Below are 13,567 nucleotides of genomic sequence, written 5' to 3' on the forward strand. Positions count from 1 at the left end.
ATTGTTTTTTCCTATCAGCCTACCTCTCTGACATGTCTTCCCAATGTGATGTTTGTATAAAGTTTGGTCGGAGGGTTCCTTTGTAAGTGCGCATGCGCCATTAGCGTGCTGCCTGCTGTAACCTATAATTTCCTTCGGGATTAATAAAGTATTTCTGATTCTGATTATTTGTGATCATCTATCATCCACCTGGGCCTTACACAGAGTCTCTGTCGGATTTCTCAGACTTTTATCTGATTTAGTGCTCAGCTCAGATAAAATAATTATTGTGGGTGATTTTAACATCCATGTAGATGCTAAAAATGACAGCCTCAACACAGCATTTAATCTGTTATTTATGAACGCCCGTTTCTGCCACTAAAAAAAAAAGTATCCATATCTCGTAATTTTGAGTTTCGACTTATTAATTCAAAAATTTTTAAATTAATAAATTTTGTTAACTTGAAATTAATTCAGAATTTTGAGAAAAGTAACTCGAAATTTCGTCTGTGTCCACCACGAAAATGACCCCCAGATCTGACCTCCTCCTGCTACCTTTTATTGAGAGACAGTTCACACAAACCACGTCAGAACAAAGCCACGCCCCCTTGGTTCTAAGACAAAGCATTTCATGTATATGTGTGAACTTCTGTAAGAATGTGTGTGTGTGACGGGGGAGAAGGGCAGAGAGTGCCCTTCTCCCCCGTCCCTCTTCCCAGCTGTTTCTCTTTCCCTCTTTCTTTCTCCCCTTCTTTCCCCCAGTCAAGTCTGTCCCGTATTCAGTAAGTGAAAATAAAATAAACAATAAAAGGTGAAAAAAAAAAAAAAAAGAAGAATGTGTGTGTGTGTGTGTGTTAGACCTCCTGCTGATCAAAGGGTCGTAAACAGTGTTGGTCAAGTTACTTGAAAAAAGTAATCAGTAACTAATTACTAATTACTTCCCCAAAAAAGTAATCCCGTTACTTTACTGATTACTTATTTTCAAAAATAATTAATTACTTAGTTACTTAGTTACTTTTTAAAAACACGATTTACAACCTGAAGAGGTGATAAAGCGATAGATCTTTCAGCCCAATTCTACTTTTTCTACATAATCCATCATACAAAATGTAATCAAATGGAAAAGTCTCTTTTTAAAACTTGTTTTATCAGTTTTAATCTTTTAACTTTATGCATCAAGCAAAAATGTAATTGTATGCAACATTCTCTGACTTGAATAAATTAGTTTAACATTTAAACTTATTTTCTGCACATTCCAGCACATAAAATAAAGTATTTTTTGTGTTTACACTCACTCTTTCAAATAGATGCAAGTAAAACACAACAGAAAATAAATAAAGTCAAAGACTCAGCGGTCCTGTTGCTCTATTTTCACCTGTAAAGCAGGACTGCGGTAGGTGGAGGTTTACCCTGGTGCAGGTGTGCCGCGGTCAGTTGAAGAATCCGCGAGTTTCTCTGTGAATTTCCCATTACGTCATAGTGCACTTGGTGCTTGCTTGGAAGTTTAGGGGTTTTTTTCGCTGTAAAAAGTTTTCTTCCCACGCACGATGGACGCTAATGTTTTTGTCACTTTTTATGGAATCAAACTCAAAATAAGGTCAGTACTTCCACGCTTTAAACGCTGCACGCTCATACTCTCTCCCACAATTGATATGTGATCCATTGTTGATCTGCACACAGCTGTTGTCACTAACGGCGCACTCGCTTACGTCACTGTCGTGAGAGATTCTCGCAAAAAATCGCGGTTTTAGTAACGCAGTAACGCAGCGTTCCTACGGGAAAGTAACGGTAATCTAATTACCGTTTTTGCAATAGCAATCCCTTATTTTACTCGTTACTTGAAAAAAGTAATCAGATTACAGTAACGCAGGAAGCCTACATCAAAAGAAGCAGATCATCCAGATAGGATGTATCTACAATAAAACCTCCCCCAGCACAGAGTGGTTGGAGAGGTGGTCAGGATCAAAGGAATGGCTTTGATCCTACTGCTTGAACTAAGACTGTACAAATTTAAGAAACACAATGGCAACATTCAACAATTAGACTTAACAGGCGCCCTGGGCGAACACTCCCTCTTTACATTTTATAATTGTTATTGATCCCTTTACCCCTAGTCCTAAAGTGTAGATTTATTTTCTTACTCTTCTTATATATATTGTTTGTTTACTTGCACTGCTGTAACTGGAGCCTCGTCGTCTCATCTCTCTATATACTGGACTGTAGCGGAGATGACAATAAAGTTTACTTTGACTTCAGCAGCAAGCAGGTGCACCGAGGGCTCTCGCGCTCATTTTTCATGTATAGAATTTCGAAAAAGCATTGGTGCAAATTATAAGTCTGTATCATAATGTCTGGTGTTTTTGTGTTTGTTGGTTTGTTTTTATTTTGTTTTATTTTGCGAGTTGGTTATTAGATGCTGCTCCAGCCGGTCAGAGAATCCCCCGCCGCCCCACCCTCCCCTCTCTGCGCCGCAAGCAGCAGGCGCACCTTGCAAACGAGGGGGTGCCCTTACTCCCAGGAAATGGGCAATAGAAAACCGATCGGTGCCTATGCCATTCCCAATATGCGCTAACTGATGTCGGGGCAGCATGAGTACGAGCATTTTTTTTTTTTTGCCGATGCCCGTGATACCGCCCCCCACCACGATGCTGCCCTGGGCAACAGCCCGTGTCGCCCGTATCTAAAACCGCTACTGGGTGAGTCCATCTCATCTACAGCAGCATCGCAGACCACGGCCCGCCACAATAATAAAGCATTTTTTTATTTAATTATAAATAAATTAGTTCTCCTAATTATGTCCTGGGTTTTAAGTAATACAATAATAATACAAAAGGAAAAATCACAAAAAACACTTAAGGTCATGAAAATGAATTGCGATTTAGCAATTCAATGAGGCATCCACCTTATTTATTGAAAATGTGGTCATAAATATTTTGTACTTGTAAATCAGGATTTGTATGTGTAAAAAGAATTTGTGTGTGTGTAAAAAAGATTTGTGTGTGGACTTAGCCAAAAAAAACCCAGCAAGTTACAAGTACGAATTTTGACCCTATTTTTCTTCCTTTCATCTGATTGGTCAATGTCATGTCAATCACAAATGTAACAATCCAATCAGAGAACAGATGGGTTTGGCTGACGGAGGGGCACTCGATCACCTCGATCCATGACAGTCATTCAGGCAGTAATGCCTGGACTGGAAACAAGGCATCCTTAAAATAATACAACATTCCAGCTCCTGTGTTGGAATGAAAAACAAATGCGGTGTTTAAATTAGAGACTGCATTTGTGACAGAACAATAAATATGTTTTATTTTCATTATATAAGTAAGTACAAAACACACTTGTGGTAGGCCTAAACTTATTTTCAGAATAATTAAATCTGAGACTTTGTTTCATTGTAAGATTATAACAGTGATGGCAATGTAATTGTTTGTTGTTCAAGAGAACAGTGTCCAGTATGTTGGCTGTTAAACGTTTTTGCATTTGAAAAAAAAAAGTTGTCATTACAAAAAGTGTTGTTAATTATTGTTAATCATATTCAGGTTACCACAAATTGTTTTTTCATTTAGTTGAACTTGAAATGTTTGTCAGTAGGTAAATAATTAGTATTGTACTGTCAGAAATATCAAGTTATTCTTTTTTTTTTTTTTGCCTGTCCCATTTGGTTCTTTAGCCGTCAGAATTGTTGTCTGAAGACCAGCAAGGATACCCAATGGATTTACTTTGCCAAATGGATCATCACGGCCTTGCCGTATTGGTCCATTTGATCAACCTTTGTTGTTATTATTTACCGGTATTTGATTTTATTTTCAGTTGTTACAGACGGGACAGACATGAGTGAGGGATAGGAAAGGGAGAAAGAAAGATGAAGGAAAAGAAAAACAGAAGGGAAGGGGGACAGTGAGAAAGGGCACTTAAAAAGAGAAAGACGAGAAAAAATCTCCTGGATCACCTGTTGAGAGAGAAAAAAGAGAAAACAAGCAAAAGAAGCAGAGCAACATACTAAACACAACACCAGGACCGCCCAGCCCCACAGGACCCGGGGCAGCCCACCCGACCCCACCGCAGAAGAAACTGTACCCACCCTAACATTCAATCATCTCCCAGACTGCACAAGACAGTAGACACCCAGGTTAAGTTTATTCTCCACCTCTCCTATGACTCTCCCAAGAATATCAAGTTATTCTTAATACTGCATACTTGCAATGAATAAGTTGCCCTAACTTAGTCATCTTAAGGAAACTTTACTCAATTTTTTTGAGGCAACGAGTTTGCATATTTTTTTTGAGTTCTGGGAACTAATGAGACTGTACAGTGTACTCAAATTGGGTAAGTTGCCCTAGCTTAATCATCTTAAGTAAAACTTTACTCAATTTTTTTGAGGCACCAAGTTTGCCTTAGTCATGCGCGAATCATGAACGAATCGTTCAATACTCGAGAATCACTTTACTGACTCATGAATCATGATTCACAAGCCCAACTGACTCACTGACTCATCCCTGTTGCTGTTAGCAGCAATGCTATAATAATAATAATAATAATAATGGATTGGATTTATATAGTGCTTTTCAAGGCACCCAAAGCGCTTTACAATGCCACTATTCATTCACTCTCACATTCACACACTGGTGAAGGCAAGCTACAGTTGTAGCCACAGCTGCCCTGGGGCAGACTGACAGAAGCGAGGCTGCCATATTGCACCATCGGCCCCTCTGGCCAACACCAGTAGGCGGCAGGGTAAAGTGTCTTGCCCAAGGAGACAACGACCAGGACAGAGAGCCCGGGGATCGAACCGCCGACCTTCCGGTTACAGATACGCTTCCCTACCCCCCTGAGCCACGGTCGCCCCAATTATTAAATATAATTAAATAATTAAATAACTATAATTAAATAGCAATAATTAAAATTGGTGAGAAAAACACAACATCCAGTATCGTAACAAAAAAATTTCTGCTCTGAACTGGAAGAAAAAACCCTGAGTAGAAGCTCACATCAAGAAAATAGCTCCTCGGTTCACAGTAGCATCGCTCTGCTAACATGATAACAGCACATTTGAGCTACTCACCCCCTCACTTCCTGTGCTGAATCGTAAGCGAATCACTCAGGACTCGCTCACCCCCTCCCTCCTGTGCTGAATCATAGAGCGAACGAATCACTCACTCACTCATCCCCTCCCTCCTGGCTCACAGCTTCTTCTTCTTCTTGGTTGGTAACCAATGTTAAGGCGCATTACCGCCCCCTGGCTCACAGCTCAGTGGACATTTAGATGAGAAAATATATATTTAACACATTTAAGGAAAATACTAATAAAATAAAAAAATTTTAATATATTAAAATAAAATAAAAATAAATAAATGTTTATTAAGCAATTTTGATAGGAAATTGCTTAATTTTAGAAATGTTTTTGCTCTTTTTTGCTCTATAAAATAGTTGTTTTCTTTTAGAATCATTCATCTTAGCAGTAGGATTTACATGAAAAGAGAAACAAATTAAGTTCGAGTGAAAATGTACATTTTTTGCACTCTCTGGTCGACTGACTCAGTGAATCAAATGACTCAAAAAACTCGATTCACTTTGGTGAGTGACTCATTAAAACTCGATTCAGTAAAAAGAATCAAATTTACCATCATTAGTTTGCATAGTTTTTTGAGTTCTGTGAACTAATTAGATTTTACAGCGTAGTATCAACTGACCATTATATAAATGCCACCACCTTTAATTGATAAGCATTTTGGAGGATCATTAACAGTGCTCTATGCCCTTGGTTAATGTGGCACAGAGAAGAATAAGTTTGTTCTGAGGGTAAAGGCAGGATCCCTTTTGCTTTCTTTTCTTTCCCTGTCATTGAAATCCTAAAATACAAGATATTGGCATCAGGATTTTACTGTAAAAAAAAATCCCTGCTGCTTAAACTTCAAAAATCCCAGCCAAATACGTCATGTAAAGTTACTCAATATGTTTTGATCAGACCACTTGTCTGATCATTTTTACATTTTTACATAATTTTTTACAATTTTTACATTACACAAAAAAAACCAAAAAAAAACCTTTATTGATTTTCCAGTGTTTACTTGTTTCTTTGGAGAAGAGATAATATTTATCAGGACTAAACTGTTTCCCAACCTGCTGCTGGGAAATTGTGTGTACGTGTGATTGGAAAGAGGATGAATAGACATTTTGTGGGAGTGCACTAGGAGGGAGGTTAGTGAATAAAAGAAGGATGCTGCACGGCCACAGTTTACTTTAGCAGCAGAAAAGGGTCGGGATAATGAGGAGGACTCTGCTGCTGCTGGCCTCTCTGGCCTTTGTTTCTCTCACTTCTGTGGCTGATGGAGCTCCATTGTAAGTAGACCTGCTGTACTTTTACACATTCCCAGTGAGGTTGAATTAATTCATGCAAAACAAAGCCAATGTTATTATCTTGGACGTGTGCAGAAGGTTTAATTGCATTGAATTGAATTGAATCGAATTGAACTGAATTGAATTGAATTGAATCGAATTGAATTTTTGCATGAATATATTATTTTATTTTGCATAGTTTCACATTCTTTTTTAAGCAAGAAGGCATGGGTGGTATTTGAAGGAAAAGGAATGAGGAAAAACTTATGGAAAAAAAATATTATTAATGAAACCACAGTCCAACTAACTTTATTGCTAACTTTATTTTATTTGTTATTTTGTGTAATGAGAAGCTGCAGCCAGGTCTGCAGCTTATGTAACATAAGTCAAGGTAATCTGGTATTTAAAGTGATGACAAGAAGTTGTCCTAAACTTTGTCCAGAGTTTGCACAGTGGTGCATTACGCCAGACAAAGCAAATAGACTCCAGAAGCATGATGAAAAGATGTATTGATTTAGTTTTGGACTTTATTCAAGATAATCAATAGATCACATAATCAAGAAGAGTCACATGGGAAAACAGCCGGTAAATACTTTTTTTGAAAGTATTTGTCCATAAAACCTTTATACAATAAATAAATAGATAAAAATAATAATTCATCTTTAATTTTTAATTAAAAATAATTATTTCAGCAATTATTAATATGTTTTTCACGTAATAAATAAATAATTTATTCTTTAGTCAATAACAGCATGTGTTTATCTACACAGAGACTAAAATCATTAACATCTTTCTATGTTACCACCACTCTGCAGGCAAGTGATGTCTGCCCCAAACTTGTTGCGGGTGGGAACTGCAGAAAACATCTTTGTGGAGTGTCAAGACTGCACTGGAGGAGACGTTAGGGTTGAAATCAATGTGATGAACCATCCAACCAAAACTAAAAGGCTGGCAACAACATCTGTGACCCTCAACAATGCAAATGACTTTCAGCAGCTTGGGAAAGTAACGGTAAGTTGAATTATTTGTTTACTGTATGATAATATTGTTGTTATTTCTATTTCATTAAATATTCAATTATCATTGAATATGCCATCCAAGTCTTTATAGACTTTTCATACTGGTTTCAGATCCCTGCAGGAGACTTCAGTAAAGATCCCAATGTGAAGCAGTACGTGTACCTACATGCTCATTTCCCCGACCGCCTCCTGGAGAAAGTCGTCATGGTTTCCTTCCAGTCTGGTTACATCTTCATTCAGACAGACAAGACCCTTTATACACCAAACAGCAAAGGTGAGTCTACCGCTACCTCATGACTGAGAAATAGCACACACAAGGGTAGTTCTGTGGTGACCCACTAGAGGGCTCCACTCAAACCCAAGCTTAGAGGAGGGGTTTTTGTTGTGTTTGGGTGCGATGTGCTCAGTTGATGTATGGAGGTGAATAAAGCTGGAATGGAAAACTAGAGCTCCCGTGTCGTGTGTTCCATGCTTCCATAGTTCTACCTTTATTTTATTTAATACAGATTCAATATTTTTTCAGGACCATTCAATAAACTTAATGAAACATGGTGCTGCTCCAATAATTTAGTTTTGAGTTTGAGACAAAAAACTGCTTGTTACAGTAATTATGTGGCTATGGCATCACCTTACACAAATTAGAAAGCTGCTTTGTGTAGTCCATGCAGTCCCTTGGAAAAAGGTTTGATAATTATTTTCAGTGAAGATTTGAAAGGAAAAAAATCACATATTTCCCTCAGTTTGACTAAGACACATTTTAAATGAATGACCTTAAATGAAATTACTAAACTGAACTTCTTGATTAAATATTCCTCCCAACATGTATACATCACTGCTCGAGCAGCAAAAATAACATCTTCTCTTCCCTTCAGTTCGTTTCAGGATGTTTGCACTGACACCCCAGATGGAGCCTGTAGAGAGGGATGAAGCAGCCCAATCTGATCCTTCCATTGCCATTGAGTTTGTGGTATTGTGTTTTATTCTTCATGGGCTCAGAATTGAAAGTGACATTATGCAAGGAAAACGAATATTTTATTTGCAAAGAAACAAAACAACCAAAATACATCAACTTTGTCTTGAATTTTTTTATATTGTCATTTACATATTAGTTTGGAAACTAATACACTGTCCAAAACCACCACTAGCAATACTAGTGCACTAGCATTGCACTGTTAATAGTGGTTTATTTTTTTTCCAGACACCTGAAGGCATTGTTTTACCACTTGATATAGTCGCTCTAAAATCAGGTATTCATTCTGGAGATTTCCAGCTTGGTGAAATTGTTAGGTGAGTATTATTATTATTACTGTGATTATTATTATCATTATTGTGGCATGTGGGGAGTGGCTAGTTATCTCCCATCATGTTTTTCGAATATGTGTTTCTGTTTAAGATGCTCATTGTTTTTTGTTTAAGTTTATGTGACTCTTATCTGTTCGCTTAACTGTTCTTGTTGATGCTGCAGTATAAATTCACTGACAGTTATTGTTGATGGAAAGAATTTACAACCATGACTCAGTTCAGACATGTAGTCATTGACCATCTGAAGCACAGTGTAGTATAGCTGAAGTGTCCAATAAAGATCTCCCCCTATCTAATTTTTTTGTAGAACAGCAAGTTTAACTTTTGCATGGGTGCTTTGCTGTTAAGAATACTCAGCTGGCCACATTATTATTATTATTATTATTATTATTATTAGTGTATATTATGAAGTTTAGTATGTGCTACATTGATTAATTTTACTATATAATCAATCATGCATAACTTATACACTTCCACAATTTGGTAATTGTAGTCTAATTAGATCCTGTGTGTAGAATATAGTCTGCAGTCTGATTAATGTGCTGCCTTCAGTTTTACAAATGCTTGGACTATTTGATTGATCAATATATCTCTCTCTCGCAATGTGTGTGTATGTGTGTGTGTGTGTGTGTGTGTGTGTGTGTGTGTGTGTGTGTGTGTGTGTGTGTGTGTGTGTGTGTGTGTGTGTGTGTGTGTGTGTGTGTGTCTGTCAGACCTCCTGCTGACCAAAGGGTCATAAACGCAGGAAGCTTACATCAAAAGCACAAGGATGTGTCTGTGAAAAAAGACTACAGCCCCCCACCTAGAACCTCGAGAATCTGGGGGGAAGGACAGTGGAATTTCTTTCATCAGAGTTAAAACAATGTACAAATGGTAAACATAAAAATGACAAACATTTAACAATTCACTCTAACAGTCGTGACTTCTCAAAATGGGCTCATTGAACGCAGCACGGATAAGATCTTGGAGAAGCTTGAGGCTGCTGTGAACACGCAGACTAAGACCTCTGAGCGAAAATTGGATAACATCTTGGAGAAGCTCACAGCGGTTGTGAGTTCTCAGAATTTGCTCTTTGAGAGCAAGATTGATAACATCCTGGAGAAGCTCACGGCTCTCCAATGGGAGATTGAGAGACCAGTGTCGGACTGCTAGAGAGGCTGTGAAATTCACATGCAGTTGTTCGCACTAAAGGAAAAACCACCATCATTTCATGCGGTCTATGGTGTATTGACAGACATGTGCTTTTTGTGCTGGGGTGTTTTTTTTCTGTTCTCAAACTGTTCTCCCATTAGGAGCTCAGTCTGAGTGGAGTTTTTTTCTCCTCCTCTCACCTCATGTTATGTATTTTCATTGTTTTTTCCTATCAGCCTACCTCTCTGACATGTCTTCCCAATGTGATGTTTGTATAAAGTTTGGTCGGAGGGTTCCTTTGTAAGTGTGCATGCGCCATTAGCGTGCTGCCTGCTGTAACCTATAATTTCCTTCGGGATTAATAAAGTATTTCTGATTCTGATTATTTGTGATCATCTATCATCCACCTGGGCCTTACACAGAGTCTCTGTCGGATTTCTCAGACTTTTATCTGATTTAGTGCTCAGCTCAGATAAAATAATTATTGTGGGTGATTTTAACATCCATGTAGATGCTAAAAATGACAGCCTCAACACAGCATTTAATCTGTTATTTATGAACGCCCGTTTCTGCCACTGAAAAAAAAAAGTATCCATATCTCGTAATTTTGAGTTTCGACTTATTAATTCAAAAAATTTTAAATTAATAAATTTTGTTAACTTGAAATTAATTCAGAATTTTGAGAAAAGTAACTCGAAATTTTGAGTTAGCGCTGCCAATCAGTAATCTACGTTAATGATGTAATTTCCTTGCTACCCGGAAGCTGAAGCCCTCAGCTACAAATGCTAAGCTATCAGTATTACAGCCAGTCATGAATCCACAAATTGCTGAGTATTTTCAGCGTGGCTTCACCAATGATGAAATCCTTGTGTTATTAGCTGAATCACATGCCGTTACAGCAAATGTACTCTCGAAAGCTCCAGTTTGTTGCAATCCGGTTTTGAGTGTGCATTCCTCTGCGGCATATCCTTCCGGGTAACAAGAAAATTGCATCATTCACGTAGATTACTGATTGGCAGAGCTAACTTAAAAATTCGGGTTACTTTTCTCAAAATGTCCAGTTAATAAGTTGGATTTTTGAGAAAGATAACTCGAAATTTCAAGCTAGGGATTTTTTTTTTTGTGGCGGAAATGGTCTTCCATAGTTGTTAGACTCAATTGGCTTCTCTTGAAATGTAAAAGAACCCACCCATCACTTTAATCGCACTCTGGATCTTGTTTTAACATTTAGCATAGAAACTGATCATTTAACAGTGTTTCCTGAAAACCCTCTCTTGTCTGATCATTTCCTGATAGCATTTACATTTACAATAATTGATTACATACAGACAATTTAATCTTGTCTGATTACCTTTACATACTGGTGTATATTTTGATTCAAATGAGACAGAACAATAACATGAGTTGTTAAAAAACAGAAAAGAAAAGAATATTCGACAGTATATACTCCATACACTGTAAAACCTAATATTGTGTTTAATTAAAAATATTAAGTAGGCTGAACTCATTTTTTAATCAATTTATTATTAGAAGTAAATTTAAGTAAGTTACCGGTACTTTTTATGCAAAACCGCTGATCAACTCAATTTATTTGTGTTGTCTTAACTTAGAAAAACTAAGTAAGCTGGAAATTTTGCTTCTCAGTGCAGGAGGTAGTGGTGGGCGGATCGATCCAAATATCGATAGTATGGATCCCAAGTCGGGATCGGTATCGGATCGATACTAGCCTGGTTAGATCAATTCTTTACTTTCTAGTTCTGCTTGTTTGCTATGCTGTGCTTTCGGCAAAAACGAAACAGCCAGGTCGCTGGACTCGCCGCTCCTGCGTCAGCGGAGAGCAGGCACGCTTTGCTCCCCCCCCTAATGTTTCGGTGTTGCACTGACACGTCACGTGGCTTAGACACTTTGGGGGTTATTAAGTTGTTTACATATTAATTATATTTTTACCAATTGTTTTTGTTGTTGAGAATTTTTATTGTAATTTTTATATTATAGTTTATCAACAGTATTTGTTTTAATTTGTTTACTGGTTTGCGTGCACTTCAGATTACCAAAGAAAAAAAGATCGCAGGACCATGCAGCCTGCGTGCCGAAGCGGACAGCATGCTGCCCTCAGGCAGGACCCCCGCGCACCTCAACCTCGACCAAGCTGCGTGCTGTCCACCCTTACAGTGATCACCCAGTTGCTGTAACAGTAGCCTACATTCAAAGCCCTCCTGCTGCCAGCTGTACACATCAACACCAAAAACAACAACAGCACAAGCAGCGCACAGGTTTTAAGCCAGTGAGGCATGATTGTAGATGCAGTGAAGGTGAGTCCAGTGGTGGTCCTAGCCTGTTTGGCGCCCTGGGCGAATACTCCCTCTGCCGCTGGGCTCATGTTACTTGAAAATGAACACCACAGCCTTAAAAACCTTATATAAAAATATGTCTGCGAAATTTTCTGTTGATTGTTTGAAATAAAAAAAAGTGAGATAAGAGCCAGGCAAAATTTTTCAGGAGGTGCAGCTGTTAGGGGTGGGGTTTGGGGGGTATTTTCAATCCATAGCCACGACTAACTAACTATATATATCATGTTTAACCTGAATGGCAAAAGACCACAGGGGGGTTGAAAACGATATGCCAGGAGTTACCTGTGTATGGGCTCAAAATTTTGTATTTGTAAATCAGGATTTGTATGTGTAAAAAGAATTTGTGTGTGTGTAAAAAAGATTTGTTTGTGGACTTAGCCAAAAAAAAAACCTGCAAGTCACAAGTACGAATTTTGACCCTATTTTTCTTCCTTTTATCTGATTGGTCAATGTCATGTCAATCACAAATGTAACAATCCAATCAGAGAACAGATGTGTTTGGCTGACAGAGGGGCACTTTTTTGCAAAATTCGTACTTGTAAAGATGGCCGCCTGCAGGTTCAAGCTCATTGCATCTCCAACCCACATCCACTGCCACTGTACCTAAGGGAAGTTAAAGACTTTCTTCTGCACTTACATTTGCATCACCTCGATCCATGACAGTCATTCAGGCAGTAATGCCTGGACTGGAAACAAGGCATCCTTAAAATAATACAACATTCCAGCTCCTGTGTTGGAATGAAAAACAAATGCGGTGTTTAAATTAGAGACTGCATTTGTGACAGAACAATAAATATGTTTTATTTTCATTATATAAGTAAGTACAAAACACACTTGTGGTAGGCCTAAACTTATTTTCAGAATAATTAAATCTGAGACTTTGTTTCATTGTAAGATTATAACAGTGATGGCAATGTAATTGTTTGTTGTTCAAGAGAACAGTGTCCAGTATGTTGGCTGTTAAACGTTTTTGCATTTGAAAATTAAAGTTGGGCTTATTTTAACATCATTACAAAAAGTGTTGTTAATTATTGTTAACCATATTCAGGTTACCACAAATTGTTTTTTCATTTAGTTGAACTTGAAATGTTTGTCAGTAGGTAAATAATTAGTATTGTACTGTCAGAAATATCAAGTTATTCTTTTTTTTTTTTTTGCCTGTCCCATTTGGTTCTTTAGCCGTCAGAATTGTTGTCTGAAGACCAGCAAGGATACCCAATGGATTTACTTTGCCAGTGGATCATCACGGCCTTGCCGTATTGGTCCATTTGATCAACCTTTGTTGTTATTATTTATTTGATTTTATTTTCAGTTGTTACAGATGGGACAGACATGACTGAGGGATAGGAAAGGGAGAAAGAAAGATGAAGGAAAAGAAAAACAGAAGGGAAGGGGGACAGTGAGAAAGGGCACTTAAAAAGAGAAAGACGAGAAAAAATCTCCTGG

At 37.9% G+C, this 13,567-nt stretch overlaps 1 protein-coding gene across 2 annotated transcripts; it reads left to right on the forward strand.

Annotated features, from left to right (window-relative positions):
• Positions 1–6,200: 6,200 nt before the first annotated feature.
• LOC113023850 (complement C3-like) lies at positions 6,201–12,174 on the forward strand. Of its 2 annotated transcripts, none has more exons than XM_026170260.1 (6): positions 6,201–6,321; positions 7,134–7,329; positions 7,449–7,611; positions 8,210–8,304; positions 8,536–8,624; positions 11,817–12,174. In XM_026170260.1, the coding sequence occupies exons 1-6, from the start codon at positions 6,248–6,250 to the stop codon at positions 12,157–12,159; spliced, it is 960 nt and encodes a 319-aa protein (XP_026026045.1). In that variant the 5' UTR covers positions 6,201–6,247; the 3' UTR covers positions 12,160–12,174. The 2 variants fall into 2 exon arrangements, with proteins under 2 accessions (XP_026026045.1, XP_026026046.1); XM_026170261.1 differs by lacking the exon at positions 11,817–12,174 and adding an exon at positions 9,353–9,538.
• Positions 12,175–13,567: the final 1,393 nt, after the last annotated feature.

Source organism: Astatotilapia calliptera, chromosome 6 (genome assembly GCF_900246225.1).
Source record: "Astatotilapia calliptera chromosome 6, fAstCal1.2, whole genome shotgun sequence".
Taxonomy (NCBI): Eukaryota; Metazoa; Chordata; class Actinopteri; order Cichliformes; family Cichlidae; genus Astatotilapia; species Astatotilapia calliptera.

What these genes read in the sequence shown, in the direction of transcription:
- LOC113023850 (XM_026170260.1), top strand. Translation starts at nt 6,248, where the DNA reads ATGAGGAGGACTCTGCTGCTGCTGGCCTCTCTGGCCTTTGTTTCTCTC. An exon ending in GTGGCTGATGGAGCTCCATT is followed by an intron (nt 6,322 to 7,133) that starts GTAAGTAGACCT and finishes ACCACTCTGCAG; the next exon opens with GCAAGTGATGTCTGCCCCAA. An exon ending in CAGCTTGGTGAAATTGTTAG is followed by an intron (nt 8,625 to 11,816) that starts GTGAGTATTATT and finishes CGTGCACTTCAG; the next exon opens with ATTACCAAAGAAAAAAAGAT.